This window comes from Acanthopagrus latus, chromosome 18 (assembly GCF_904848185.1).
Source record: "Acanthopagrus latus isolate v.2019 chromosome 18, fAcaLat1.1, whole genome shotgun sequence".
NCBI lineage: Eukaryota > Metazoa > Chordata > Actinopteri > Spariformes > Sparidae > Acanthopagrus > Acanthopagrus latus.
Genome location: NC_051056.1, coordinates 7103068 through 7128389, shown reverse-complemented (window position 1 = coordinate 7128389; position 25322 = coordinate 7103068). Strand labels below are relative to the sequence as shown.

At 41.0% G+C, this 25322-nt stretch overlaps 1 protein-coding gene across 1 annotated transcript; it reads right to left on the bottom strand.

The window, feature by feature from the left end:
- Nucleotides 1-2201: 2201 nt before the first annotated feature.
- ccdc142 (coiled-coil domain containing 142) lies at nucleotides 2202-24780 on the bottom strand. The gene is made up of 19 exons (XM_037077869.1): nucleotides 24582-24780; nucleotides 24309-24454; nucleotides 23071-23150; nucleotides 22507-22547; nucleotides 21588-21633; nucleotides 20294-20547; nucleotides 18586-18810; nucleotides 17126-18393; nucleotides 14756-15057; nucleotides 13960-14046; nucleotides 12740-12934; nucleotides 10831-10991; nucleotides 10317-10469; nucleotides 9489-9603; nucleotides 7423-7600; nucleotides 6962-7072; nucleotides 4135-4235; nucleotides 2802-2970; nucleotides 2202-2597 (listed from the first exon to the last, which is right to left on the bottom strand). The coding sequence occupies exons 3-19, from the start codon at nucleotides 23129-23131 to the stop codon at nucleotides 2489-2491; spliced, it is 3576 nt and encodes a 1191-aa protein (XP_036933764.1). The 5' UTR covers nucleotides 23132-23150; nucleotides 24309-24454; nucleotides 24582-24780; the 3' UTR covers nucleotides 2202-2488.
- Between the last annotated feature and the right edge of the window lie 542 nt (nucleotides 24781-25322).

Here is a 25322-nt window from a genome sequence, read left to right as displayed (position 1 = left end):
AAATAAATTAAAGTGACTCTGTACGTTTTCCACTCCATAACTGTAATATATACACAGTTAAACCAAAATTAAAATGAACCCTTACAAAAAGATGTGATCATTTGATCTCATGTTCCACACGGCCATAGTTTTTACATGGGAATAATTGGTCCTCTGCCGCCACTCTCAGGAATGTTACTGTAACAGCAGGCCAGCTGATTATGTAGTCAACTGGCACACATGACATACAGCCTTTACTCATTAAATGGGTGGTAAGTTCATACTTGGGATTTTAGTTAGTTGATCCAAACAAACAGCAGATGAGACCAGTTCTGGATTACTGTGTCCTGCCCTTCTTCTTTACCGATTGGGTGATTGAAGTTCAAATGTATGGGCTGCGAAAAGGGCAGAGAACACAACACATAAGATGTTAATCAGAGTTTATCAAAAACCTTGTGGCATTTAAAATCAAGAGGATTTGTAAACTTTTTGGCTTCTGATATGTTTGTGTGCCTACAGATTTTAGTCAGCACAATATACTTACAGCTGTGCAAGATGCAGTTGTGAAACTTAACATAGCTATATTAGAGATGAAAATAAAGGCTGAGGTCCAAGATAGGTGTGGTCCAACACATGGGTACTGACTTCTTCAACTACTGATGTAATGAAGAGGGCAAAGTTTGACTCAAGTTGTGTAGCCTAACTCGTGTATCACATGGTTAAACATAATTCAACAGACTATTCATTTCTCCACAGAAAGAGATTTACGGACTTATTTTTCATGGCTAAAACGACTAAATAAACAAACTCTTTGTTTTCATGACTGAAGAAACAAACTGACCTTAAAGGACAACACAGCCTCATACTGTTATTCATATCTGGCGGACCCTGCCACCTTCCTAGCTTCAAACAGTGTTCTGGGGACCTTATTGTCCTCTGAGAACAGCTTGTTTATTCACTTAAGAAAAAAAAACATATATGTGAGTTTGTATTATTACCCCATTTACATTCCAAATAGTAGAATTCAGTGTTTGAATTAATTCTGCAAAACAGCATGGTGCCTCTTTAAACAGTGCCAAACTGACAAGATTGTCTACTGTCTATTTGTATTCCGGGACACTTGTATGGGTCCAGCTGCTCATCAATCAGTAATACTGTCATCCATAATGACAATCATGAACAAATGCCTTACCTTTATCCCATGAACATTTTTCATCTTTGGTTTTCTTCTTTTTTCAGCAGTAGAGGGATATGTTCGTTTTGATGCCATGATGCAGTTATGCTAATACTACCGTTATTCTCCATCAGTGTTCCTATATATGTATCCTAAACAGTCTGTCACTGGCATGGTGACAGCTTGATGATGAGCATGCTCTGTTTGAGCAGAAACAGAAATCATCATTCGTGGTTAAGTTTCTGTTAAGGGTACACAAAAAAAAATCAATGGTTACAGTATGTACAGTTCTAATAAATCACTGAGATCACTTCCTTTTCTAACTAATTAAACTGGGTCAGAAGGAAATCTTGCAACTGTGTATGCAATTTATACCATTCTGTATGTATTCTATTCACACACATACAAGTGTTACTGTGTGTTTGATGGATTCTTTTGTATCGAACCTATATTGTACATTAAAAAAAAAAAAAATGTGCATTCCAATTTTTTGACAAGTGCAGTTTCATGGTGACAACACGCGGACAGAGATAACAACAAAGCCAGTCGAACAACGACCCAATTAATATGTCAGATTATGAGGAATGCAATTATCGTCCCCTCCCCCCTTTGGATGGCGGTGGAGTACTGTCAGTTCACTTCAATTTAAACCTCTATTTAAGGCTCTAAAATTATTGATAGATGTGCATGTCGTGAGCTCCTGTTAGGTTGCACTTAGATTGCGTAATGTTGTGGGCAATTTTTTTGATGAAGGACAGTGAAGGAAACTGTCAATCAATTTTTTTAAGTTCTAAAGAAAACATTTCATTTAGGAAACAGAATTAAAAAGAGCAGTTCAGCCATAGAGCCTTGACATGAATTGCTCCAGTGCTAAAGAGCTATGAGTTGTGCACCAACATTTCTGTCTTCTTTTATGGTGCATTTTATGGAGAATATTTAGAGCCAAATTCCAGTTGAATCCATTGCCTCACAGCAAAGTGTGGAATGCTCAATACACCCATAAAAAATAGTGTGTGCAAAATAAACATTTCATCACGAAGCCACAATGATTAAATATATAAATAAAATAGTTTATTTTATTCAGACATATGAAAACATGTTTACTGACAAGTGGTGAAAAAAAATGTTTGTGAATTTATACAAATATGAGATTAACAAAAAGGTGATCGTAGTTCAAAAGGAACCTCCACAGGTATCACATATTTGCAAAAACATTCACCGTCTCTGTCATGACGTTTGCTCGATACCATGTTTGCTGAGACCGTAGCAAAAAGCCAGAGAGAATAATGTGAACTGAGTGTGATTCAGGAGAGTGTGCGTCAGATCAGAGTGTGTTCAGGGTTCAGACTTAGAGAGACACTGCAGTCCTGGCAGCCTCCAACGACGAGTGCTGCTGTGGATCCTCAGGTCCAACCATTCCTGCTGAGCGTTACCCAGAGCCACACTGGGAGGACAAAATAAATATGTTACAGTTGAGCTTGATCGCAACAGCACACATGGGTTTACAATTGTCCCACAAAAAAACACTAACACAGAACCGTATGAAGTACTTAAAGTGAGGGAGAGGCATAAAGCATCAGTGCCTACTCTGAAACACATCACTAAGGAATCGCTGCCTCCAGTTAGGAGAAATGTGGTAAAAACTTGCCTTGGAGCGAGGTATGGCTCTGCAGGGGTGGACGGGTCGACAGGAGGGAGGTCAGTGGTCACAAGGGAGGGATCAGACTGAGTCAGGTCCTCACCCTCCATATACCTCAGGTTTGTTATGCTGCTTCCCACCACTGCGTCAATGCTGTCTCTGCTGATGTTGGATGGACCTGAGGAGTCACACAGTTGCAGCATTAAATACTGACTTTCTGTCACTAGATACAGGTACGACCCCTCCCTATTCCACTATGACACTAAGCATTCTCGAACTGAGGACACCAACTGTTGAAGTTTTCAACCCAAAATTCTTCAAGGTCTCGTTGTCAGAGGTCAACTTGCAATGCGGACCAGTCAGACAAGAGCACACTTTCCCACATGGTGTCAGTCCATCTATGATGAGCTCAGGCCCAGAGAATTTGGCAGAGTTTCAATTTAGCTTTGCCTGGATGAGTCTTACAGTCGCTTTCATTTGTAGATGTATTGACGAACTGACTGCACTTTCCAACAACGGTTTGCCGAAGTGTTCCCCAGCCCATTTTATATAGTAATATCTCTATACAATCATATTGGTTTTTAATGAAGTGCAGCCTGGGGGATCAAAGGTCTCAGTTATCCACACTTGGTTTCATCCTTTCAGCAATGCCACAAACCAACGATTTCACTGGATTCTCTGAATCTTTCAGTGATATTGATTGTAGATGGAAAAATCTCTACATTTATTGCAGCTGTGAAGACCATTTTTCTTTAACTGTTGGACTATTTGCCCATGCATCTTTTAACAAAGTGGTGAAATGTGAAGTGAATTTAAGGCTTAAAAGACACAAGCTGCTCTGGCAACATGGCACAAGAACACAACACAGCCACTTATGGTAGAAACTTGGGGTCATGCTGCCAGGAGAGCACTGAAGTCTTGTATAGTGAAGAGCCCCACAGAACTCCTGCATGCAGTTTGATAAAGTGAGAATTGAGAAAAGACTCCTTTCCCCAAACAAAGGCAAAAAATACACTGAAATATGCCATTTAAAAATCTTAAAAGCAACTTGCTTTTCCAAGGGCAGTGTCCTCATTACAACAGATAATCCACAGATCACACATTCAGGGGTTTCAAGGAAGTGCTTTGTGCAGAATAAACAGTCCCAATGACATGCAACAACAAAAAAGATATTAAATTGGATGTCAAATCAGTTTGTGGGCGGGACAGATATTACCCACTGACAGCTATTTTCTCACTTCCACTTTATATGATCATTAAAATGAAGCCTTATTTAGGTTCAAATTTCCAGACTTTAAATATGCTTTAATTCCTTTAATTCTCTGACTGGTTTGATACTCACAGCAGCGTGTGAAAGGCTCCCAGGTTCTGGACTGTAGGTATGGTTTGGCTTGCGGCTGCTGGAGCAGACACACCACTGCTGAGTCCACTTGCTGAAAAACCCTGCAGACAGAGAGATGGATTACCCAATCTGCTCACATAAAGCAGCATGGAAAATGATCACCACAGGTATAAGATCTCTTCCCCTTTGCATTAATTTACCAGCGGGGATAAAGGTAACAAATTCAAATGAGTCAAATGAAAAACCCACGATAACCATTTTGAGAATGAAACACATGAAAAATGCCAAATAAGCAGCTGTGGATGTGTCTGCTACTGCAGGAGTGCAGCTCTCCAGAGAGTCCTGTGTCCAGAAATGTTGTACATGTGCGCAATGTGGTGTGTAAAAACTGTGCAGGTCACTTGCTGATGTAATGTGTGTGTGTCCATGTTGTGTCTTGAGGATGTTCAATGTCCAGTGTATATTTGTCTACTGTTCATTCTATAAGAGGTGGCAGGTTATTTGATTTATGTGGCTTGCAACAATGCCACTAAGCATTGCATACACATACACTACCGTTCACAAGTTTGGGGTCACCCAAACAATTTTGTGTTTTCCATGAAAAGTCACACTTATTCACCACCATACGTTGTGAAATGAATAGAAAATAGAGTCAAGACATTGACAAGGTTAGAAATAATGATTTGTATTTGAAATAAGATTTTACATCAAACTTTGCTTTCATCAAAGAATCCTCCATTTGCAGCAATTACAGCATTGCAGACCTTTGGCATTCTAGCTGTTAATTTGTTGAGGTAATCTGGAGAAATTGCACCCCACGCTTCCAGAAGCAGCTCCCACAAGTTGGATTGGTTGGATGGGCACTTCTTGCGTACCATACGGTCAAGCTGCTCCCACAACAGCTCAATGGGGTTCAGATCTGGTGACTGCGCTGGCCACTCCATCACCGATAGAATACGAGCTTCCTGCTTCTGCTCTAAATAGTTCTTGCACAATTTGGAGGTGTGTTTAGGGTCATTGTCCTGTTGTAGGATGAAATTGGCTCCAATCAAGCGCTGCCCACAGGGTATGGCATGGCGTTGCAAAATGGAGTGATAGCCTTCCTTATTCAGAATCCCTTTTACCCTGTACAAATCTCCCACCTTACCAGCACCAAAGCAACCCCAGACCATCACATTACCTCCACCATGCTTAACAGATGGCGTCAGGCATTCTTCCAGCATCTTTTCATTTGATCTGCGTCTCACAAACATTCTTCTTTGTGATCCAAACACCTCAAACTTAGATTCGTCCGTCCACAACACTTTTTTCCAGTCTTCCTCTGTCCAATGTCTGTGTTCTTTTGCCCATCTTAATCTTTTTCTTTTATTGGCCAGTCTCAGATATGGCTTTTTCTTTGCCACTCTGCCCTGAAGCCCAGAATCCCGCAGCCGCCTCTTCACTGTAGATGTTGATACTGGTGTTTTGCGGGTACTATTTAATGAAGATGCCAGTTGGGGACCTGTGAGGCGTCTGTTTCTCAAACTAGAGACTCTTATGAACTTATCTTCTTGCACAGTTGTGCAACGCGGCCTCCCACTTCTTTTTCTACTCTGGTTAGAGCCTGTTTGTGCTGTCCTCTGAAGGGAGTAGTACACACCGTTGTAGGAAATCTTCAATTTCTTAGCAATTTCTCGCATGGAATAGCCTTCTTTTCGAAGAACAAGAATAGACTGTCGAGTTTCAGATGAAAGTTCTCTTTTTCTGGCCATTTTGAGCGTTTAATTGACCCCACAAATGTAATGCTCCAGAAACTCAATCTGCTCAAAGGAAGATCAGTTTTGTAGCTTCTGTAACGAGCTAAACTGTTTTCAGATGTGTGAACATGATTGCACAAGGGTTTTCTAATCATCAATTAGCCTTCTGAGCCAATGAGCAAACACATTTCACCATTAGAACACTGGAGTGATAGTGGCTAGAACTAGGCCTCTATACACCTATGTAGATATTGCACCAAAAACCAGACATTTGCAGCTAGAATAGTCATTTACCACATTAGCAATGTATAGAGTGTATTTCTTTAAAGTTAAGACTAGTTTAAAGTTATCTTCATTGAAAAGTACAGTGCTTTTCCTTCAAAAATGTGTTACATTTTTAGTAAAAAAGGTGGTCAATTAACATTAATATCATAGCTTTAAACATGTGTACTTCCTGAAATACAGCACGCTGAACAGTCCACTCCCAAAACAGCCTCATTTGCCGTTAACCTGCTCACCAGGTATACTCCAAAACAAGCAGTTAGCAACTGTACAGTATATGTTTTGTTTTTAACCACCATCATCCACTCCCATACACAAACAGCAGCACACTCAATATCCAAACCCTCTGCAGATGATCATCACCTTTTTATTCAAGGTCCTCTGAAATCTCTGTCACCCTGCTCTTCAGTGCACTCTTGTTAATTTTGGTCCATAAAATAGCAGATCCCTCAACAACAAATCCTTTTTGTGTCATGATTTAATTTAAGTTTTTATAATTTTGACTTTAGACTTATCACAGTGATGCGTCTATCACAGGAAGATTTAAGTTCACTTATAGCAGCACTTATAGCCAAACTCTTATAAATTATGTGAGGTGAATTTAACTAATCTTTATGTGTGAACACAGGTAACTTGTTAGTATTGGCTAGCTTGGTAGCTTCCAGCTAGGTTGGCTTGTTTAACTAACTAAGATTGCTTCAGCTGCACCCACACTACACATCTTTGCTGTTTTTGATGAGCCAGGAGACGACTCAGTGGCTCTGGCAACTATTTTATACAGTCAATGGATGAAACACAGATTACGATACCTGAGGCTGAGCAGTCGTTGGTGGAGTTCCGCTGACAGACCGTATTTGTCTGACTGGATCAACTCTCTGATAGAATCAAAGTCCTGCTTCAGCTGTAGAGCTCCCTGCACACTGAGGAGAAACAACAAAACAACAGCAATCAGAGATTTAACTGAGCTGATTTAACTGAACTGAATACATCAGTGTGATTACAGTAATGAATTACTTTTACTGCTCTGGCCTAATGGATACTGAATTGATTCTGAGTAGACTAAACAGTCAGTATATTGACAGATGAAGTGGAAACATGGGAAGAGCCTAACAAGACCTGGATTGGAGTTGAAGTCTCTGTATTGCACCTTTGTGGTATGCACCTTAAATATTTGGCTACAGGGGCACCCCATCCTGTAGAATCCTGTCATTACTTTGGTGAACAACACTGTGGATGACATCAATGCATGATGCCACCACCGAAAACATACCTGAATTTGATCTTCTGTTTCAGGATATGTTCCATCCATGCTTCCATGAAAGCTGTCATTGTTATACTCAGTGCTTGGACACGGGCATCATCGGACAATGGTGCCACACCTTCTAAAACCTGACCAATTACAGTCTGAGCTGCCAGAGATGCATATTCACTGGGACTGCTGGGAAAACCTGTGCACCAACAAAGAAATATATAATTATTAATACACAATACAAGTGCCAAAAGATGGATGGAGTATTCCCCTGGAAACCCAGACAGAAAGTTTGACCTATGACTACGCCGTTCAGTGGATATCAGTACTGTACTGCCATTTACCCACTGGGCCCCCATTCTCTAGGCCTGACCAAACTTCCCTTTAAGCTGCATTTAACTACTTCCACCAAAGCAAGTAGATACTCTGCAGTTTGATCCAGGATTATATATAAATTTATCAACTTAGCTAAACCACCATAGCTGGTCCCACTGGCATAGGAAGTATTATCCGAATGCCACAATTGACACAGAATTAAAAACATACTTGTGAATGTCAAAGACAAAATAATGTAAATTAATTATTGCAAAAATTGTAAAAAAATTAATAAATAAATAAAAAAGGGATGGCACGAGTCTCCCACTTCAAGTCAGTATTTAGTAGATGTATATTTGACCTCAATCACAGCGCTGAGTCTGTGTGGATCGGTCTCAGTCAGGCTTGCAAATCTGGACCCTGCAATTTTACTCCATTCTTCTGTGCAAAAGTGCTCCAACTCTGTCAGGTTGCACAAGGTTTGATTGGCCACTTCATAACATTTATCTTGTTGTCTTTAAACCCTTTCTGTGTAGCTTCCGGGTCATTGTCTTTCTTGAAAATAAATATGTTAGGGTTAGGGTTAGGCTTAATATTTTAAGTCTTAGTTCTATTCCTAGTTCCTCCAGGATTTCACTCTATTTTGGTGCATTTATTTTACCCTCTACCTTTACAAGTCTTCCAGAGCCTGCTGCTAAGAAGCATCCCCACAGCATGATGTTGCCACCACCATGCTTCATGTTGGGGAGGGTGTGTTTGTGTGGATGTGCTGTGTTTGGTGGTCTCATCTGACTAAAGAAACTTCTTCCAGTTGACCTTGGAGTCTCCCACCAGCCTTTCCGTGAACTCTAGTCAAGCTTTAATGAGCTTTCTTCGACAGTGCCTTTTTTTCTTTGTCACTCTCCCATAACACTTTAACTGGTGAAGAACCCAGGCAGCAGTTGCTGTATGCAGAGTCTCTCCCATCTCAGCTGCTGAAGATTTTAACTCCTTCAGAGTAGTCATAGGTGTCTTTGTGGCCTCCCTCACTAGTCTCCTTCTTGCACAGCCACTCAGTTTGTGAGGACAGTCTGATCTAGCTACATTTACACATGTGCCATATTCCACCCATTCCTTAATGATGGATTTTACTGAACTCCAGGGGATGTTCAGTGACTTGTTCCTTTCAATAACCTTTTCACAGAGTTGCGTGGAGTGTTCTGTCGTTATCATGGTGTAATTTAGCCAGGAAGACTGTTTAACTAGTGACTGGACCTTCTACACATCGGTGCTTTTATACTAAAGTCACTTGAGACACATTCACTGTGCTCAGGTGATCTCAGTTTCACTAATTGTGAGACCACTAGCACCAACTGGCTGGAACCATGTTGAATTTGGTACTTATGCAATAAGTTATTTTGTTAGTTGTTAATTGATGTACATTACTTTGTATAAGTCTCATATAAGTCTCATCTGATTCCATTCATAAAAAAGGGTAAAACAATTAAGGGGTTGAAAAGTTTTTATAGGCACCGTTGATATACATATTGTATATTTCAGAGACTGCTGGGTTAGCCACTTCCAATTACCTTTTGTGTGAATGATGCCTTAAAATTAATCTTCTGTCAAGTATATCTACAAAAACTATCCAACTGATGTCCCTCTCATAGAGAACGTGTGTATCTTTAAGTTAGAAGTTAAGCTTCGAGTAGTTTTAAGAGTCATCCTCTGCTAGGGATTAATAAATTGCATAGATTGCATGTCACAGACTGCCCACCAAAAACGCTCCATACCTGTCCTGAGGCTGGGTCTCCAGTGTACAGCAGAAGGCATGGTCCGTTCAAAGATCTCCCCTGACATCCTCTTGCAGTCACTGGAGAAGTTCTTCAGCATCAGAGAAGAGAAGGTCTGACCGATAAAGACACAGAGCTGTAGCATCAGGCTCAGAGCAGAGAAAGTTTTAACAGCCTGAGGGGCAATTTGGCTTGCAAGCAGCACTCAACAGTGCTATCTATCTATCTATCTATCTATCTATCTATCTATCTATCTATCTATTTGTCTGTCTTTCTATCTGTCTCTTCCCTGTTCCTCAGGGGTAAGTGTGCTGCTGTTTGATATGTCCCAGCGCTCTCAGCTCTTAAAGGAAATAGGAGACACTCCGATTGGTCTGACTTATTTTGATTCCAATTTGATGACAGTTCTGTAATTCTTTTCTCCAAGTGAGGATAATGTGGCAATCTCAATGTTTTCTACTATTATCTCAATTTTAGGAACTGTTCTTCCTTCTGAGGTGCTTTGTTTAGTCTGTCAAATACAATCCTGCTGAATGTATGAGCGTTCATTCTTGACCTTGGACACAGGTCAACATAATTTTTTTTGTCAGTTGACTCTGCTACTTTCCATTTGCAGCAGGTCCATCATCTCTGCCAATGGTCAGTTGTGGGAAAACTGTTAATGTGTTGCCAGTCTTGCTCTTTAATCCATGTAATCCTAAAATCTGGGGTATCCTCCTCACAACTAAAAAAACTAAATACAGCTTCCACTGCTCTGCCAGAAGAACTTGGAGAGGAGTCAGCAATCTAATGAGTTGGGAAGAAATTCAAAGAAACCAGAGAGGTCACCTGCAGCTTGGATACAGCACTGTCGAGTGCTTCAAGTTGCAGACTCAGCAGAAGCTGGTTGTGGTTATGAAGAGTGGAATGATGGCCACTGTCTGACGTCATCTTCAGTGACTTAGTCTGACGCACCATCATCTCTACTGATTCTGTCAGCACCTGCAGAGACAAAGAAAGAACACGTTGCACTTTGAGGGCTACAAATCAAAGAGCCAATCTGTAAGGTAAGTGGATGTTGACCAGCTAAGACAACCACAACCATAAGCTGACTTAAATAAAGTATGTATAAGTTAACTTTTTCTTGATACTTTTCACACAGCAGTGGAGCTCTACGTCACAGAGGAAGATTACATATCAGACACTGATACACACACAGTGACTTGTTTGATGTAGATCTCGATCTTATCCTATAAAATTAGTGTGTACCATCAAGATAAACAGGATTTCTCAACATATGTAATTGTTGGATTCGCTATCATCTCAAACATATAAAAGTGACCACTATACAAGAGTAACCTACTTTGAGGTCTCCCTGTGTTATGAGCAGGAATTTGTTCAGGCTCCATGAGGAGAGGAACTGGTATGCCTTAGATATCACCCAGACTGTAGACAGTTGTACTGTTGCTAATGCCAAGCCAACAGTGAGTCTCTGGAGAGTGAGTCGGGATGGGAAGAGGCTACCTGGGAGGGGGCAGAGAGAGAGAGCGATGTTATATTGCTATTGTGGTGAGTTAGTGTTTATAGGTAGAGAGATAGAAGACCTAAACAGCAGCTTTATCATGACAACAGACCAGAGAGGTGGACATCGTTACTTGGTCTGTAAATCAATAAAATAATAATTATCATCACACTGCCGCCAAATATGAAAATCAAGATGTATTTTCTGCCTCTTTTTAGCCAGCTGAAATGCAGTTACAATATCAACATGTCACAAAACACAAAGTGGGGAGAGAAAATATTGATTGGTATGACAATATATTTCTAAAGCTATATCACACAGGTGGGTGAAATGTGGTCCACATGAAGACATGATTTAAATGCAAAAGAAGCTGTTAATTAAGACACTGTGCTCACTGCTGTAACATGCATCCACAATTACTTAAGCGATTTACCTCTGACTACTACAGTGCTACTTGTTGAATAATTTGCACAGCACATTAAATAAATGTGAGGCTTCACACCAGAATAACACCTGGGACAGCCATGAATCTGAGGGTTGGCAGTTTGATCCATGACAGCTGCAGTGTAATGGCGGCCAAGTAGGTTATTGCAGAATTTGCAATGGAGAGCTTTTTTATCCTCTACAACGTGTAATTGCAAATCATTTTGGAGCCTGGCAAAAATCCACATCTAAATTTCTCATTTGCAAGCAAGTATTGCAAATCATGGTCATCTATAGTCTTCAAACAATCATACAGTTAAAACAGTTAAATCAGTCTTGAACATCTTTTCATGGTGACCATGCACGTTTTTGACAAGCTGTCCTTGGGCTGTGACACAAACACAGTTTGAGTCTCTGACAGGGCTGCTTTTAAGTCTTTTGGATCATGTCCATGTCAAGTCAACAAAAGTGCAACTGTTCCCAAAAAATCCTCATGAGTTTCTGTCTGTGTGGACATCACAGCCTCTCTGTACATCTTTGCTCCTGGTTTTGATCTTAACACATCTCTGCTTGCTCACATTGGAACAAGACTATTTTAGCAAAAGCTATAAACTGCCACCAATTATCCTGTGCTCAGCACAGGAGCCTTGTAATTCTGCCCCAATATAAATATGCCATATCTATCACTTGTAGCTGCATGCATTGCCACTGGCTAACCACAGAAAATGAAGGCATACACTTGAGTCAAATCATTTTTATCTACGGTATATAACACAGTATCACAAATCAAAAATCCAGTGTTTCCCCTTGGAGTTGTAGAAGTGGAGGTGAAATTCTTTTATTTACATTTTAAAGGGTGCTGTCCATAAAGTACATATGAGGTGTGATGAGCCAGTCTTTCAAACTCAACTGAAAATTTCAATCTGTGAGGGAAAAGTCTGACATCACCTTCAGAGGGGATGACTACATCAAATGTTCTCAAAAGCAACTAGAAGAGACACCAGATGTAATGCTATAACTCTGGCATACTGTGGGTGTAAATCATATTTTATCCAGGATGGGGGGACAAAAGATCTTCATTGACTGATTTTTTTTTTCTGTCTGCGTCACGTGGACAGATTTTCATCAGCAATAGTGGTTGCTTGACGATGAAAAAGCTCCTCTGTTCCCATGCTACTTTTGTCTCTTGTTGTGGTTGAAAGATACCTAGCAGCAGAACCTACATAAGTACGCTTATTACATCAGATGGCATTATGCACAAATGATGTAGCTGGTGCTGTTGATACGACTGCATGACGTTGTGGTAATACTGTGGATGTCATCTTACCTGAAGACCTGCTGTTTGAGTGATTGCAGCACAAAGATGACATAAGAGGGGGGGAAAGCAGCAGGAGGTGCTCCATGGTCACTGACATCATCACGCTTCCATCTTGCTCAGATGAGGGGATCACAGAGTCCCTGACTTGGTTTACACTTGTGAGACACTTGTCTTTCAGAGCTGAGCCTATACTTCTGCATACCACTGAAGAAAGTCAGGGAAAGAGAGAGGTATACAGCTTGACAAAATAATACAACAGGAAAACTGATAAAGGCTTGTTAATCAATCAATTAATGAGGTTTATTTTAGCACTTGTGATTAAAATGCTGGGGGTAGTTCATTAGAAGGTAACACATTACATTTGTACTTACCCCAGTGGTGTATTGTGTTACTGATCCTAAATTTAGTGATGATATTACAGTTACTAATCAAACAATTATGTTGTTACTTGTGTATAACAAGTACTTGTTAGGCAGACCGTGAAAAAAACTCAAACGCAACACTCATCTGAACTTTCCTGAAATGGAATTCAACACAGCACCACCTCTAGTGTGTCTGAGGAGAGCCTGGACACTGGTCAGTGAGGACAGTCTGATGAGGAACTGTTACTGTGAGAGGCTCTTGATGAGTGATGAACATGTCAAATTAACTGCACTGGTTTCCTTTAAAGCCATAGTTTGGAGAGTGAGCAACTCACGTGAGTTTGTTTAGTTTGTTTGACACGTTAAATGCAGTTCATTTGACATGAAAACATTATTTTATTTCCATCATCTAATGATCCTGGGTAGCCAGCCTCTTGTTGATGTACAGTGGGGTCCAAAAGTATGAGACCACATTGAATCTCTGATATTGTCACATAAACCTGTGAAAATCAGGAACTTTGAGAGTTCATGAAGTAGGTTTCATACTACAGTAGGATAATGAGCCCAAACACACATCAAAGCAGAACTACTTGAAGACCAAAGGACACCAAAGAGTCCTAACTGTCACAGACTTTTTACTTCTTGAGTCGACTGCTGTCTTTAAAGCAAACGACATATGAACATATTCTAATATTCATGGACATTTTTCCAAGACTCAGCTCAGGATGTTGCAGAGTGACACAAGAGTAATGTTAGTGTGTGTGTGTGTGTGTGTGTGTGTGTGTGTGTGTGTGTGTGTGTGTGTGTGTGTGTGTGTGTGTGTGTGTGTGTGTGTGTGTGTGTGTGTGTGTGTGTGTGTGGACTTACCATGGTCCCACTGACTATGTGCTGTATAGGCAAACATGTACAGACTGAAGTCCTCGAGCATTACTCTGCACTCCTTTGGAACTAGATCTGTAACAAACAGCACAAAACCCCAGGAAGTCTTGTAGTCATTCATTCATCAGTCCAACAACGGACTACAGATTCTCACAATCCCCATAATATTTACTTGGGTTAGGGACAAAGTATGGGACAATGATGCACAAGTATGAATTGTGTGATAAATCCACTGAAAGATAAAAGATAAAAATTATCCAATTTTAAATTATGCTAAACAAAATATGTGACACTCCACACCAAATAACTTCTAGATGTGACAGAACTGCACTGATACTACACAAAAACAACATTTGGTGTCCAGAGAGTGATAACTAGAGATATGATTTTTGAAAATGTCTTCCTGTTATGAATTTGATTACTGTAACCATTTAGCAGCAGCTATTTAAATGAGGGTGTGTTGCCAAGCTTCCTCAGGGCAAAACTTCAAAAATGTGTCACTTGAAAAGTATTTGGAGTACAGTTTTTGGATTTTACTCAGTCCCATGAATTAAATAGAAGTTCAACAAGAAAATCCATGACATGAACTGGGACGCTCTCAGTGAGTTATATACTTTATATGAAGTGTATGTGATTTAGATAATTATTTATTAATCAATTAATTAAAAGACAGATAAAGAAATTACTCGGTAAGTATTGGCAGTTGCAGTTACTAGTCACTGTGTTGTAGGACATGTAAATGTTTCCACACCGTTCAGAACGTGACTATACATTATCATCATACCTGTCTTTGAAGCTTGCATGATCCTGTGAAGGATTTGGAACCCCCTGTAGCTGTCTTGAAGGTTGATGCTTCCTGCAGAGTATCCAGCTTGTGGCATCTGAAGCTGCAGCCACAGGGCTTTGCTGCAGAGAGTCCACAGCAGGGTGTTGTACTGCTCAACCAGATCAGCAAACACCAGCGACTGACCGAGGTCCAACCACTGCACAGAGTGAGACCGACGAAGACAGTCTGGCTCTAATGTTGTCCCCTCTGCTCCGGCAGGCTCCTTTTTCTCTGGGTCTCTGTCTCTCTGGTAACCTGAGCTGAAAGACAAAAACAGTTATCACATAAAGACTGGGTACCTGCAACTGTCAGTGCGGTCACCTAAAGAGACAAAGAAGAATTTTCAGGCTGCTTAGAAACAAAGTGGTGTACACTGTAATGTGACAGGACATCACTACTGGACAAGTGCAACTGAACATATTTCTGGCTACATTGCAAAATGTACAGTTAATTCATTCATTATTTATTTTTTTGAAGAGGCACATCAAAGACAACATCTCTGTCAGCCAGGACCTTCACCAGTATGCTATCAGAACCAAGTGATTCACAGAGGATGCCATATCTACTGCCCTTTACTGTACATCTGAACATACCTGGAGAACACGAGCAGCCACGTCATGATGCTGTTTGTTAACTTGGGCTCAGCATTCAGCACCATCTTACTCATACGATATAGTGAAGTATGATGCAACGATCACTGGCAGCATTTCAAACAGTGATGACAGTTGAAATTTTAGGTGGAAATCAACAATTTTGCAGAGTGGTTCACAGTGGAGAACAAACTACTGCTCAACGTCAGGAAAATACGAACCTAATTGTTGATTTCAGAACGAAGGAGTCAAAGCCACACATCCCTGTCTACATCAGTGGAGTTGAGGTGGAGCTGGTGAACAGTTTAAGGTTCCTGTGAATCAACATCACCAGCCTGGTAAAAACAAAAAGGCTCTTCTTCCTACAGAAACTAAGGAAGACCAGATTCTGATGCCGAGTTCTCATCAACTTTTACAGAGGAGCAATAGAAAGAATCCTGACTGGAAACATCACAAATGTGCATGGTTCATCACGGCCCAGAACAGGAAGGCTCTACAGCTGGTGATAAAAACCTTCCAGAACATCACTGCCAGCCACAGTGTGTTCACTCTGCTGCCATCTGACAAAACATACGGAAGTATTACAATTGTGTCAAGAATATTTTTCTTGATTTCACAGTACACTACACACTACAGTGGGACAATTCAGACTCATCATAAAAGTGTTGTTACTTTGTAAAATTCTTTGGTTAAGATATCATGAAAAACGTTCTCGACTTCAAGTTTATTGTTTTTATATTACCACAAGTCCCTAAATCACACATTGGTACTTGATCCCTCTCAATAAACCAGCCTTGTAACATTTAATGACCTCTTCTTGACAAACCCAACTTGTACCACTTAATACATAAAACGTTTCACGACCCTGTTGCCAAAGCTTTTGGCAAAGTATTAACACTTAACAACATTTTGATGACAACACCAACTCCAAAATGGCCCACTGTTGTTGTGGTGAAAATAAAATTCATGACACAATTATAATGGTCTCATGACCTCCAAAGTTTAGTGTTTAATGTAATTTTAACGCATTAAGTTACATTGTTTCTTTAAGGTTTATAGTTAGGCTTCTTATGACATGTTTAGGACAGGTTATGTTTGTTTTGGCAATGTAACATTATAAACAATCATGAAGAATCATTCATGTTCATGATGCCGGAACACAAAAACTCTTTTTTTCTACTGCTCAGTTTTCCTGTCAGGTCTGACTTACAAGTACTTTATTAAAGGCCAGAACATGTCTAAGGTCAGAAGCGATTCTATCTGTTCCATCATAATTAAGGCAGGACCGAAAGCCTGCCATCTCAAAGGGCAGATAGAAAAGAATATGGCTGTGTTTATGTCACACCAGGGTACAAAAGCAGTCACGTTGAGCACGTAGTCTTCATGGTCATACATTTTGGGCTGCATGTGAACTTTCAGTGGTGACCCTGAGGGGTAATGGGATGGAATAAGCACAATTTGGACTATAGAATGAGGTTACAGGCTATTATTCATTCAAATGGGGATCACAGGGAACATTCCAGAGATTCTCTCCCGGACGGCAGCCACAGTATTGCACCCTCTGTTCTCATTAAAATGATGAATTCACTGTGTGAAGTGGACATACTAGTTTATGCAAGATGCAAAAGTGTTTAATTCTGTTGTCAGATTTGCCATTTCAGATGATCTGACACATGATTTATTCAAAAGTTTGGGACGTCTAACAACACAGGACAAACATCAAGAGACAAGACATTACCTGACAGTGGCTTCCAGCGTGGCTTTTATTTCCAGCTCAGCCATTTCCTGCTGAGTTCCGTCCACATGTCGCTGCTTGTTTAGTTCTGGGCTCAGATGATTCATGTCCACTGAATCAGCTGTATATATGATTGGTGCAGTGGAAATCATGTCGGTTTGTCTATTTGGTACTGACACATTATTTATTGTATTTGGGAGAAATTGTTCAGTTCGTGCCTGTCTTTTAGGTGTATGTGATACCAGTGGCGTGAGCAGGTCATTGGGGGAAAATAGCAGCTGAAAAAGTAGCTCTACAGATGAATGGTCCTGATGGCAAACACCTGACAGAGGCAGGGCTGAGAGTGGGTGGACTGAAAGTAAAGCTTCTACACTGGTCTGGGCAGGACCAGTCCGGGACATGTATGTTTGGCACTGACTGGAGTGGTCTGTGTTAGAGCCTTCTGCTCCACGCTGGACAAAAGTTGGCTCGGCAAATATAGGATGGTGATTTACTAATATATCACTGTCCCGCTGAAGGTCAGGGACGTAAACGGGAGGAGTTTTATGGCAGGTATAATGAGGTGACTGTGAAGGCGGGTGATGATGAATAGAGAACAGAGGAGAGGAAAGGTACGTATTCTGCAGCTGTTTCCAGGTCCACTCAGGTCTCAGTGCGGAGGTCCCACAGCTGGCCCTGGCTACCGGACTAACTGAACTGTCAGAACATGAGTAGGCCTCATAGTTGGGGTGGACCTGACACATGTCACAGCTCTGGTCAGAGGCCCAGCAGTCCAGCTGCTTGGCTATCACGTCTGCATGGTGAAGTGCTAAAATCATCGTCAGCTCTTTGACTGAGAAGGCAGCAGGTTGATGCCCTTTGCTGTTTGGAAGACTTGAATCCAATGTGGAATAATGTGGCTGCTGTAATACTGTAGTCCTCAGCTGGGTGCTGCTGTGCTGCGCTCTTTCCCACACTGCCTGGTTGTAGAGGCGAGTACCAGCTAAAATATCCTCCAGTACTTCTCTTGGTATGGACTCTAATTCAGTCTGGGCTACAGCAGACAGTATGACAAACACAACGTGTTCCACCAGAACCAGCGCCTGCAGACCAAGTAAGTCCAAAGTCTGTTTGATTTCCACCAGAAGCCTGGACTGCTGGATCAAAGCAGTTCTCAGATGGTAGTCAGAGTGGACTTTGGAGAATAGACAAGACCAGTGGTTGAGATGAAGCCGGAGCTCCTGGCTCAGTGAGCCAAGTCCAACCTTGAATGAAGACCAGCTGGACGGGTTCTGTAAAGGAAAACTTGTGTACTTAAGTATCACAAGAATCTTTTGTATTGCTGTTTCCATGTTTGTGCTTGCACCTTAGCCAAGTTTCAGTTCTGAAATCAACATGTTTTTTTCTGTTATTATCTTACGTTTTTTAATAAAATTTAAAAGGAACGAAAAAAACTTTCAAACTGAAATGTCAGCAGTCCTAACCTGGACAAGCGTCTGGTGTGAATTCTTAAGATGGTCCTCCAGCAGATGGCTCACTTTGGATATGTAGGCTGCTGTTCTATGAGCCCTCCTGGTGTACTCATGCACAAAGAGCAGCAGGGACCGCTGCTCCAAGAGCCTCCTCAGAGTTCTGTAGCTTCCCTGCAGGAGGGAGGTTGAGGGCATGAGCAGAACACCGCCCTCTGCTGGGAGGCCTTTAACACACACCTGATGGGGATGGAAGAGAGAGGTATGTACTCAGACACTATGACACCACTTGACCTTCTTCTATTGATTGTTCCTTTTTATCATACATCATTAGTACCTTTTTCTTGCCTTTTGCATTTTATCCTCTCATTTTGCTCGGTTATTTATAAGTCTGATTTGATAACAACTCTACTAAGCATGAAGCCACATGGTAGTCTGAGTTCCCCTGTTCCCAACCCCCAGAAATACAGCGTCTGTTGTCATTCCAGTCTTAACGCATAATACTTGGGATTAATGCTGGTCACTGTAGACTTTGTAGGAACGTTCTGTCATGTCAGTTATGTCTGATCACCCGCAGTGTTTTCTTTGTCTTTTTCTGTCCTTTCTTTCTGTCATGCTGCACTTAAAAATGTTGTACAGGCTTAATCAAGCAAAGCCAATTAAAAAAATCAGGGGCGGGGCTCACTGTTCACAGCACAAAACACTCATTCAAATCTTTATTGACTGATTTGGGTGAAACTGGATCATATTTTATGGAGACATTTTTTTCTGGTTTTACATCCAATTCCTGAGCTTCAGCTATGATTCACAGTTTCCTGATGAACAGATGTTTTACATGTTGATAGAGTAACCACAGCAGCTTAGGGTTAGCGCCGTATTTCTTACAGTGTGTCACTTAATGAATGCAGCAGCTTTTTGGGAGTTAAGACCAGTCTCCCCTGTTGTTTTCCAACTGCTGGAGAAGTGAAAGTGAGCCAGTATCAACTCTGCCTACATTTAAGGGTACTGTCCGCAGTGGAAACACACTGCAAATCTGGAATTTGGGTAGAGTTGCCAAGGGTTGCGCAGGTATCAAAAGGTATTATAGCGACTGCAGCCAACTACAACCAGTTTGATGACAGAGTATCCAGTACTGAGGTGGTTTACAGATCTTGGCATGAAAACCACCTTGGTATTGTATTCCCTGTCGTCAAACTGGCATTCTCAGATGCAACCCTGTTCGGCAGGCCCTCTTCTAACTCAATCAGCTGTGTTCAATGGCAAATAACTCTCCTTCCAACTTTAAATGGTGTGGAAGAACTATCTGGATCTGCACCAAAGGTTAATGGGGTCTATTCTGGGCTGAGACCCATCTTCCATCCAACTCTGGTGGAACTCTGTCATCTCACTGATAAACCAACCAACCAACAAATCAATACAGCTGAATACATAACCTCCTTGGCAGAGCTGATAATATGTATATATTATATGACTGTAATAACTAGCATAAACATTAAATACACATGAGTCACAGAAACAATTTTCATCCATTTCATCAAAACAATCATGGACATTTAAAGAAGATCAATGACTGAATTCAAAATGAGCACTAATGGCTAATGGTAATTATTTAAAGGTGATCATCAGCAAACTCTTCACGACAACCATGCCCATTATTTCAAATGTTCTTTCTCTCAAGGTGTTTCTTTCCAGTAGTTAGATTTTCAGCATCCTTAGAGCTCACCTGAGGGGCACCCATCGGCGCTCCGCCAACCAGCTGCCACTGGGGCGTCACAGTCAGAAGAGCTTGCTGCAGACGCAGGAGACGTGCAGAGGAGCGGGAGGCCAGGTTGTAAGCAACTACAAAATTTCCCTCTTCCTCTTCCTCATCTTGACCGGGGCCGTGAAACAGCCACTTCAAACTGGGATTAAAGGTGCTTCTAAGTAAAGTCTCAGCTCGCTGCAAGGACCGGGAGATGGTGCTCTGTGACCAGGAACCTGGAAGGAGTGATTAAAAGAAACAACTCACAAACAAGGGAGTGATGAGGGAAACATGGACATCAGAGGAAGACTGGGTGAATTTAGTTTCATTTTAAAAGAGGAGTTAAAGGTTAAACAGATGGTAATAGAAAATCGATTTCAAACAACAGAAGATGCTTCAGGGCCCATTCAGACAGAATCAGCCATCGGGGTGATCAGCTGCTGTGTCAGTCTATGGCCCATTTGTGACGTAATGTAGTCAACTTTAACCATCACTGATCCAGAGGGTGACGGTAATGCACCAAAAAGCAGTTTGCCGACTGCCATTATACAACAAAGGAGAGGCTGCTATGTTGTTCTGCTACTGGAATGCCGTTTCCACCAGTGATTTTTTTTTTCTTCAATGACATTAAAAATTATCAAATGAATGTGAAAAAAACAATAGGAAACAATCAGGAGGAAAGGCTTTTGATTACGATGGGTTTTAAACTGTTGCACAAGACCAAACAAAGTGGTTACTTTTTACAGTAACAGGTACAGTTACAGTTCAGTACAGTAGCAGGGCACAAAACTGTATACCTGTACAGTAAACCTGGACAGTAAAAGATCTAAATTGGTAAAGGAACTTAAAATTGCCTTTTGTTAAGTCACATTAAAGCACCAGGGGCTGCAGAGACACTACTGTTGAGTCCCAAAAAGTGACAAAATCAATCAACTCAAAACAGATGCTGTGTATTCTAAATACTGAATATTTTTTGCATGTGCTGTTGGTGGACAGAATTCTCCTACAGTGCAGTGCACATAGGAAAGAGAGGAGCTGCTCACCATTGAAAAAAAAAAATCATTGGTACTGAATGGTGATGAAACAGCTCCAGAAAAATCTTAGAAAACAAATAAGTTCACAGTTTTAAGGAGGGGCGTTTTGCTTTCTACTGGTGAAGTCTGTATCCTATTGTATCATTTCCTGTTAGTATTAGGCAGTTAAGTTATTAGGCAGTCCTTCCAGTGTTGTTCAGGGTGATTGCCTTATCTACCGCTATCACATGTAGACACAGTACCATCAGCTGTCAGGTCCTCTGTCACCACGGAGGAACTGCATCGCCCCTGAAAGACAAAAATGGAAAATTACCAGTGTTGGTATTTCAACCTTGGCCATTGCTCTTGAAAATGAATGGCTGCCAACATTTATGTCCTCAGGGGGCCGACGTGGAAGAGCTTGAAAGTGCTTTGGAGGAGCAGCATTTTTTCAGCTGGGATACTTTGGTTTATTTGGAAAATAAAAATTACATAAAAGTAATTTATGTCAAGTAGATTGTTTGGGAGATATTTCTTGTGTTATCAAAAAACCCTGAATCTAAGAATGTCAGGACACGGTAGAGTAGTGGCTCTGAGTGAAGAGAAAGCCGAACCACACAGGGAGAAAGGACAGACTTGTTGATCTACTTTGGACCACATCCATCAGCGATACTGAATGTGGTCAGATGTGAAACATGCTTGAAACTTTCAATCAGAGATGGCAGTTTCATACTGCTGTAAGATGCATGTTTTTTTTCACTGAAATGTTCTATTTTATTGTTATTTTATTCTTTATTTTATGTTTTTTTATTGATTCAGCAATTCAGCACTGTAGTCTGTGGATAACAAGAAGTGGCTTTTCCACTTGGGAAAAAGTCAGCAAGCTTCTCCACAGCAGCTCATCTCTAACTTAGTATGTCTGCTGTTTGGTGCTGGCAAGATAAGTGCTCTGTGTATTTATCAGAGCTGTTTCACTGATACCAGCTGCCTGCTTCTGGACACCAAAGAAATGGTCTTTCCAAAGATGCAACCAAATCTATGAGACTACAAGATTATAAAAAGCTCCCTGAAGTACCTCAATACAAGTAGCCCTGTTTATATACAACATAGGAAAGCAGGATTAGCAGACCAACATAGATTTGTACTCATAGTTCTGGTAAAAAAAAATAATAAAATGCTGACCTGCTCCTTTTCTGGACAGAGTGATTCAGAATTGTCCCCGTCTGAAAAAGAGAGACAAACAAAACACACAATCCTCAGACATCAGATCGTATTCTCACCTGTAGTTCTGCACAGCTGAGGGTAAGTAACTTTTCCCTCATCCCTGAAACTTTGTAGAACATGTATTGCACATTAAAAAACGTGTCATCCATTTCTCAAACTGTAACACATGGCTGACACCATGTTCAGCACTGTAGTCTACGCTGCATGGCTCTACCTGGGTGCAGCGTCACAAGTACGACAACAATGTACATTATCACACCCCTGCTCCAACCTGCTCATGGTCCTGGTCATCGCCTCTTCAGAGATGCAGATTCTGTTCTGTTACTACCACTGCAGCTAGGTTACAGGCAGAACAACTACAACCCCCATCCGCCCCACACTCATTCTGACTTTGTACATTTTACACAGAATGGCAAGGTGGCATAAAAGTGAAACATTCCTTTCTTGAACAGTGTGTGTGTGTGTGTGTGTGTGTGTGTGTGTGTGTGTGTGTGTGTGTGTGTGTGTGTGTGTCTGAATCACCTGTTATCAGACCAAGCTCTCCACCAGAATCTTTCAGTTTCTCTGGGTTGCTGTGTTCCATCCCAGACAATGCAGCAGAGCTGTGAACAGATATCCCTGTTAGTTCTTTCTCAAAATTCTGAGAAGAAAAAAAAAAGTCAGAAATACTTTTAGCTGGGGCCCTAATCCTGTCTCATTTGTAGTTAGTACAAATTTTGCCTAAAATATTACCTTTACTTTTTAAGACTTGATGAAATGTCTTTGACAAAAAAAGTAATTTCTCATCAGACCCACTATTCAAAGGAATGACAGCCAATTAGAGTATGATAGATATGTTGCAGACAGTCATCCATTTCACAACACTATATACATCTATTTCCCCACATTTCAGGAAGGAATATTGTACATTTTACGTCCCTGCCTTTTATCTGACAGCTATAGCTACTTTATAGATCTACAGTTCATATTCAAAAGATATATTTCACTTATATTGTATGACACACTGTTGTAGCCAATCAGCCAAAAATTAACTTTCAACTTAATTAACTTAACGCTACCTTCACAGTAAAGCATACAAGAAATGCATAATTAAAGTAGAATGCATCAAATAAAATTTTTTCAGATGGTTCTTTTGCACAGTTGGTTTATTGGTTGGTTTACAATGTTGGATGGTTTCTTTGTGTTTTTTACTGTCCAAAATCAAAATACCAATAAATATATTTGTTTAAAAAAAACCAAATAGTTTATTACAGTGGCCAAAAAAATATAAAACCTGAAAGTATCCCCCCTTTTCATTTTATGAATAACACCAGATATCTTAATTATATATTGACACCCAAACTGGAAAACGTCCAATCTTTTCATTTCAGAAATCTAGTCACTTTCTATCAGTCACACTTCCAAATTGTAATACAAACTCAGAATGTTATATTGTTTTCCTTAAGTGAATAAACAAGCTGTTCTCAGAGGAAAATCAGGTCCCAGAACACTGAAGCTGGGAAGGTGGCAGGGTCCGCCACATATAAACAAAGCAAAACAATGTGAAATTGTGTTGTCCTTTGAGGTCAGATGGTTTACTCAGTGATGAGAATGAAGAGAGCTTGGTTAGAACGAACGTTTGCTTCTGATTAAAATGTCTGTAGCCTCTCTGCCCGTGAAACGGACAGTTCGGACGTCTGACTGCTCTAGGACACTACAGGTGGAGAAGACATGGAGTGAGTCCAGCATGGAGCTCAAGGTATTGTCAACATTGTTCTTACTCAGCATTAGAACTGGCGTCCAGACGTCCATCCCTGGTGCATCCTGGTGGCACGACAGAACTGCTCCGCCTTATCTTTATCCTTTTAAGAGGAGCTGGTATCTTCACATCCACTTCAAAACGTCTCAATAATCCCACAGAACTATCCTGAACAGGAGCAAGGAGTTAGCCTAATTAGCAAATTACGACTTTTTTGTCCGTCTGTGCAACAAACGTTTATTAATTTCTGTCACAAAAACGTTCCCGAAAGCTAAGTATCTCATTACTGACTTACGCCTTTTAAAGGAGAGTTTGTTAATCCACTGCTCGCGGGGGAAGGGTGGTTTAAAATAGCAGCTGCTAGCCAGGTCTCAAAACAGGATGTAACAGCATCCAATCAGGAGAAACCCTCCCTGGTTGTTATGGGAAACGAAGCTGAAGCTGCCGCTGCTGCTTCTTCTTCGTCTGTTCTTCTTCTTTCTAGGGCTGCTCCTGCTGCTTCTTCTCTTGATTAATGGCGGATCGCAAACCAAAAAGGTGCATGCCGCCACCTACTGTACCGGAGTGTGAACCTCACGGTTACATTCTACAAGTGCATAATTGCGCGTCGTGTCATTTAATATCCATATCAAGGAATGGTGCAACACTAAACTTCTTCTTTGTTACAGCTCTTAAAATGTCGTCTTTTTGTTGTTTAGTGAATTGACCTAAACGGCTTCCAAAGTTTGTATCCAATAAATCTGCCCCCTACATCATTAAGACAGACTAGTGCTCTGTCATCAGTTATTCCTCCCGCTACTTCTCCATTTGTGTTCATATGATGACTTCCCCATAGAGTGCTGTGAGTCCATGCCATGATCACACACACACACACACACACACACAGAGAGAGAGAGAGAGAGAGAGAGAGAGAGAGAGAGAGAGAGAGACTGCTAAGGTGAATACATAACCAGCCATGCTGTCATGTAATCACAGTATGTGCGAACCCTCTGCAGACTTTCTAACAATATCATGTCTGCATGCATGTTGTGTAGAA